The sequence below is a fragment of the Lissotriton vulgaris genome, chromosome 5 (assembly GCF_964263255.1).
Source record: "Lissotriton vulgaris chromosome 5, aLisVul1.2, whole genome shotgun sequence".
Classification (NCBI taxonomy): domain Eukaryota; kingdom Metazoa; phylum Chordata; class Amphibia; order Caudata; family Salamandridae; genus Lissotriton; species Lissotriton vulgaris.
Genome location: NC_141693.1, coordinates 440,454,054 through 440,460,053, shown reverse-complemented (window position 1 = coordinate 440,460,053; position 6,000 = coordinate 440,454,054). Strand labels below are relative to the sequence as shown.

The 6,000-nt window shown below is 45.2% G+C and overlaps 1 protein-coding gene across 1 annotated transcript in view; it reads left to right on the top strand.

Annotated features, from left to right (window-relative positions):
* Positions 1 to 876: 876 nt before the first annotated feature.
* LRRC38 (leucine rich repeat containing 38) overlaps positions 877 to 6,000 on the top strand; it is a 525,027-nt gene continuing 519,903 nt past the window's right edge. The window contains exon 1 of the mRNA XM_086920105.1: positions 877 to 1,582. Within this exon, the coding sequence (XP_086776231.1) occupies positions 955 to 1,582 (628 nt within the window). The 5' untranslated portion in view covers positions 877 to 954. The remainder of the gene's footprint in view (positions 1,583 to 6,000) is intronic.

The window sequence follows — 6,000 nt, the reverse complement described above, 5'->3', positions numbered from 1 at the left end:
AGCACTTACAACGCAAACTCGATCCGCTTTTCATGAGCACCAGTTAAGGGCACATTGATTTTTTTGTAGGTAAGGGGCGAGTAACTGCAATGTCCAGAATTGCAAGATGTTGAGCCTACACCGCGACTGGAAGCTGTTTCCCCAGGGCCAAAGTCGGCAACTGTGGCCGTTGCGCCACATCCTCTCCCCACTTTTAGTGTTCCGAGGTTAGTCACTGAATGGTTTGTTCACAAATACAAGAACAAGACAGCATCTGGTGATTTTCTGACACCTCAAATCTCATGTTCTACTGCGTCATGCTTCCTGGTATCAGAAAAGCCCTCTGTGAGAAGGTGTCAGTCGGACTACCCGCCCTCGGTACTGGGAAACGAGCCTCGGGACTAATTCACGTCAGATCTCTCGAAATCGAGGGCTGATCCTAAAGCGAGGCATGAATGATGCAAAGGCAGACACGGCACGCTTGACGGGGCTGGATCTCCAATTAAAATGAGACCTTAACAATTGGGATTTTCACACGTCCAGATAAAGCACCGAAACATGAATTTTAAATGCATAAGCGCTTCCTTATTTATGAACCCGGACTTCCTCGTCCTCGACCGCAAATTCTGCACGTCTAAATGAAACGCTGCGGCTTTTAACACCATCTGCTGGAAAGAATTTTGCATCCGCCACTTTGCGGAGTTGCTCTGATATTCCGTTTCAGCGCCATAGATTTCAGATGCAATTATATTCAGCTGTCAGAAAACATCGCCCCCTCCCTGGCTCCCGGTGGACCGCTGCCATTTGATCTATGATGATATGTGATCTCCTGGATACAACCCCACGCGCACACACGGGCGAGCGCGCGCGCACCCTCGCGCGCTCTGTCTCGTGCTGTATGTAGCAGGCATTGTTGCTCAGCCGAGCAAAATGTCTCTCTCGTAGCCCCGCTTCCAAGCTGTCCGACCCTTTACCATGCTGCCATGCTTTCTACTCTATCTCCTACCGTCTGTTTGCATTTTCAGCCTCACCTTCCTACCTCAGGGGCAGCTCTGCCCCCCCGCCTGCACCTGCATGGACTACCACACCATAGACTGCACGGGCCAAGGGCTCTCTAGGCTCCCCAGTTCCTTCCCGCTGGACGTGCGGAAACTTCTTGCGGCCAACAACAACATCCAGAGGATCCCCGCCGACTTCTTCATGTTCTACGGGGACCTGGTCTACCTGGACCTGCGGAACAACTCGCTGGCGGCGCTGGAAGAGGGCACCTTCAGCACTTCGTCCAAACTGGTCTTTCTGGACTTGAGCTACAACAGCTTGACCCGGCTGGAGGCCGGCGCTTTCAGGGCTGCGGCGAAGCTGATCAAACTCAGCCTGGGGTACAACAACCTCACCGAGGTGGACGGGGCCGCCTTCGACACCCTGGAGGCGCTGCAGGTGCTGGAGCTGAATGACAATAGCCTGCAGCGCCTGGACGTGGCCGTCCTCCAGGCGCTACCCGCCCTGCGGACGGTGCGCCTGGAGGGGAACCCGTGGCTCTGTGACTGTGAATTTGCCAACCTCTTTCTCTGGATCTACGAGAACCCAAATAAACTTCAGAAAGGTAGGTCGGTCGGAGGTGTCGCACTCTGGCAGTGGTGTCCCCGAGCCCGCTGCGATGCCTGCCATGATTGGGCTAAAAGTTGGCTATGGGAGGTGGGCAGCGAGAGCAGGCAGATTCCTGTTGTTGGAGGTGGCTTTTTGATTTTAAAGGATGGTGCCACGGCCATCTTTAGGTGGTGTCTGTGGTACTTCGAAAGGTGAGGCATTCTTCCATCCTAGCAAGTATGGATGTGGAAGGTAGGCATGCAATGCAGGCAGCCGATTGGACAAGGCATCGTCCTCCCAGCTTGCAACCAACCCCACAAGGCCATAGCGCTTTTGCATCACTTTAGTGGTAGAGGCGCTACACTCATGGCAATTAACTATACGGATGTTATTTAAATTTACTCCAAAAAAATGGCGCAAACGGAGTATTTGCATGTTAGGAAATACAATATGGAATTTATTGTTTTTTTAATGTATTGAGCGGAAGAAACGTTTGTCTCCTTACAGTCTCTCCCAGTTGCTTTCTGTAGTCAAGAAGTTGTACATGCGTACATTTCAGCAGCATAGGTGACGCTATCGGCCTACAATCACGTGAGGACTGGTTGCTTAGGCCCTGTAGGATGGTGGGGTGAGTATGCCAGAACTGGTTCGAGGCAGTTACACCTTTTGTTCTGACACCTGTTACGTAACTCAGTGGGTTGTGGTCTTGCTTTGAAGGTCTACGTTTGACCTTAGGTCGGTGATTCGAATTATGCCTTGATCCACTTAGCACCTGTTGGACACTGGTGAGCCTTGGGTAGTTGTGTTGTCTATTTATAAAGCATGTATAAGCTAGGGGCATTCTCTATACACCAGTTTATATAAAAAAAAACATAATTACCATGCCAAATTTACATTGATGGTGTGCATCGGCGATAGTGAATAACAAAGGCGCACTGGGAAAGGTATGATCTGATAGTAGGTAATATCGAAGGTTTTTTTGGGGGGAGGGGGTGAAGCTGAACGTCGCTGCCTGAAGAGGACAATTCTGTTAGATCCACCTTCACAGCGCTGATGTTTCTAGGTCAGCGGCTTACAAATGGACTTCACAACACACCGTCGGGTAATGAGAGCCACACGTCTGATGAATGCGCTCTGTCACTTTCACAACAGCAGCCTTAGCCCCCTTAGGCAAAAATGCGATTACCTGCTGTATTCACTTATTTAATTGATGAGTTTTGCATAGCGCCAACATGGTGTCACCTTCAGGGCACCTAATCCCGCTTGCAGCTGGTGCTCATTTCTTCCGCGTGCCTAAAGACCTGCACGTGTGGATTCATCGGACGTGTTTCTTTTGCTGTCAGCGGAAAAAAAGAGTGCATGATGGTGCGGCTGACTCCGTGTCTCATGGCGACATTTGATGGGATAATGACGCTGGCATCGGAGGTATCGATTGGTTAGTGAGAAACACACCTTTGGGCACGAGGGCTCCCAATACACCCCGTGGTACCGTTTAAGTATTGACTGGGCGACTGTTATTCTTAAGGGTCTATGTGAAGACACCGAATCCGAAAACCTCTTTTGCTAAAACCCAGACTCCAAAATATAGACTAGCAAAATCATGGGTTTACAGAAATTTTCCCTTACAAAAATGTATACCTTTATTTAATTTTTAAATCCGACCAATCTCACTTCTCATAGGTAAAAGTACAGCCAATGTTGGGAGATATGTATGTACGGCCACTATTGTGGTTGACTTTGTTTTGTATTTTGGAGTCTTATAATTTTTCAAAATATATTTCTGCAGTCTTTGTTTTACCCATGATACCGTCCAACCCCGAGGTTGCAAGAAGGAATGTGTCATGATCAATATTCTCATATTCTATTTCCAAAGTTTTATTAAAAAAACAGGAGTGTTTAATTTATGGACCTCAGTTTAGGGGAGACAATTTTAAGGCAATTAGGTATTATGTATGATGATAAAGAAGATGTGAGGGGCTTGATTAAAAATGGAATAGAGCGATGATGAAGTGGTGTTATGAAGGTTAAAGGGTCAAGAGAACTTTGATTAAAGTCTAGCGAGGCAGCCTGACACAGGGGAATGCAACTCATTGTCACCTAACACGTACAAAATATCACCGCCCTGGGCTGTCTTGTAATGAACTGATCTTTGAGAGATGTTGCTGGGCGAATGTTTGGATGCTGCAGGGAACAGATTCATGCGACCTTTACTTCTACCTTTTTTGATGAAATCATATGGAAAGTGACATTTTAAAAATAGATTCTCTAGTTCTCTTTGGGGTGGGGGATGCGAATACTCAAATGTACAAAATCTAATTCTCGTGAAATGCTGAACATCTCATAACCCCCTACTACCACTGGCCGACATCCAGAGAGGCCCACTCTACATATGGCCCTGAACCTTGGTATTTGTATCTGTACAAATTCTTTCAGTCATGAACTTCCCCAAAAATATTTTTCTCCATAAACAAAAATGACCATTGATGACAGGATGGTAGGTCTGGTCTGTTTTCTGTCCTTTGTCTCTTGCTGTGGAATTTTCTCTCGTTCCATTTGTTTGCTGGTTGACAATATTGCCTCTTTTCACAAAGCATAAACAACCTATCTCTTCTGTGGATATTTATTTTTCGTTCTTTTCTTTCCTTTAAAATGTCTTCACTTAATCATTCTTGGCTACCTGATGTGGAACTTTCTGTCAAGTCCCATATCTTGCTGATTTACAATATTAATAATAATTATACTAGAGAGGTGGCCCCACAGCCAAAGGGAAAAGGGCACTACTAAGTAGTAACTTTTAACTCTTGCTGATTTACACTATACTTATCACAAAGCATTTAAAAATCATGTCTTCTTTTGATATTTATTTTTCGTTTTTTCAATCCTTTAAGAATGTCTTCTTTTATTCATTCATAGAAAGAAAGAACTGTGCAGACAATCAGATTAGAAATGCATTTTTTTTTTCATAAGGGCCTATACATTGTGCGACCAAGCAGGCCATGGCTCACACTCCCCAAATACTTTTTGGAGGTTGCCACAGTGTAAACATGGTTTTGCCTGTCAAACATGAGTCACCATCGTAGTTTTTAATACTTTACATAACATTTCATAAACTTTACTCCTGCCAATCTTCTTTATTGTTCCTCGAGGCGATGAAGAGCTTTTTCCTCTGTCCTTCGTGTAGACACTATGGGGCATATTTACAAGCCTCTTTCGCAACAGGAGCGTCACTTTTTTGACGCTCCAGTGGCCTAGCACCATTCCTCATGTTTACAAGGTGGCACAAAGCCACATAACGTGGATTAACATCACCATGTAAATATGTCTCTTTCCACCGAAGTACGCTATGGCAAAGGGCGGGCAATGGGTGTTGCTGTTGGTGTTCCACCGCAACACCGTTGATTTTTTACATTGCCTCAGTTTTACAAGGCTGGGGCAGTGCCAAAAACGAAGGCCAGGTAATACCTGGTCTAAGAATGGCAATACGAGGAGAAATTATTTATTTCAACTCATTTTTTGGTCTATGTGTGTTGCACTCTGCATCACACACAGAAAGAGCAAATCACCATTTTTGATTGTTTATGTGCAGGAAGGTGTCCCTTCCTGCACGTAAACAATCGCCTTTGCAGCACAGGCACCCTTACTACATGGTGGCAGGGTGCCTGCGCTGGTGCTTGGAAGATTTTTTGTGCCTTTGCTAGGGGAAACACAGGGGTGTGCCATATTTCTATATCAATATGGTGCATCCCTGCATTAAAAAACGTCAGAGCGCGCCGCTGCCAAATTTGGCATCGCACTGCGCTTCGGGATTTTCTTGTACATATGCCCCTGTATTTAATTGTTACAGCTTTTCCACTTTCCATCTGTTTTTTAATTAATCTCTTCCTGTGTGACTTTAATGTGCTTTAATGTTTTTAAGTCTGTGTGTGCGAATTACGTATGTGAAAAAAGGCATTTTGGGGTCTCTGGTCCACTCAAAGTAAAAGTAAAAACACTTTCATGATTCAGCTTTACAATAGAGCCATACAATTATAAAAAACATAAAATACATAATATGAACGAACCCCCAGCATGTGCAGTCACTGTATAATTCAAGCCCCAAATAAAACATAGGAAAAAGAGAACCGAAAAACATTCCTGTCCATAAGCCCTTCTTACCAGCGTGCCTCCTTTCTTTGGTCTCAGGGAATCACGTTGCTCTCTGCCTAGCTTAAGATGTCTTAGAGGACGAATAGTAAAGCTGTGTGACTTCCTCCAGTCCTCTGTCCTTCACTACAGCAAAACAAACTGTAGCTACGCTCTATTTTTTGGATGGGGGGTACCGTGAATGAGATCAGAAGTGTTGTTAAAACAAATGTTCAAAAAATCCTGTACAAAGGGGCTTGGACAAGGAAAGTCCTGTCTAGCTGAAATAAAACATTGAAGCTATTGCTAAAC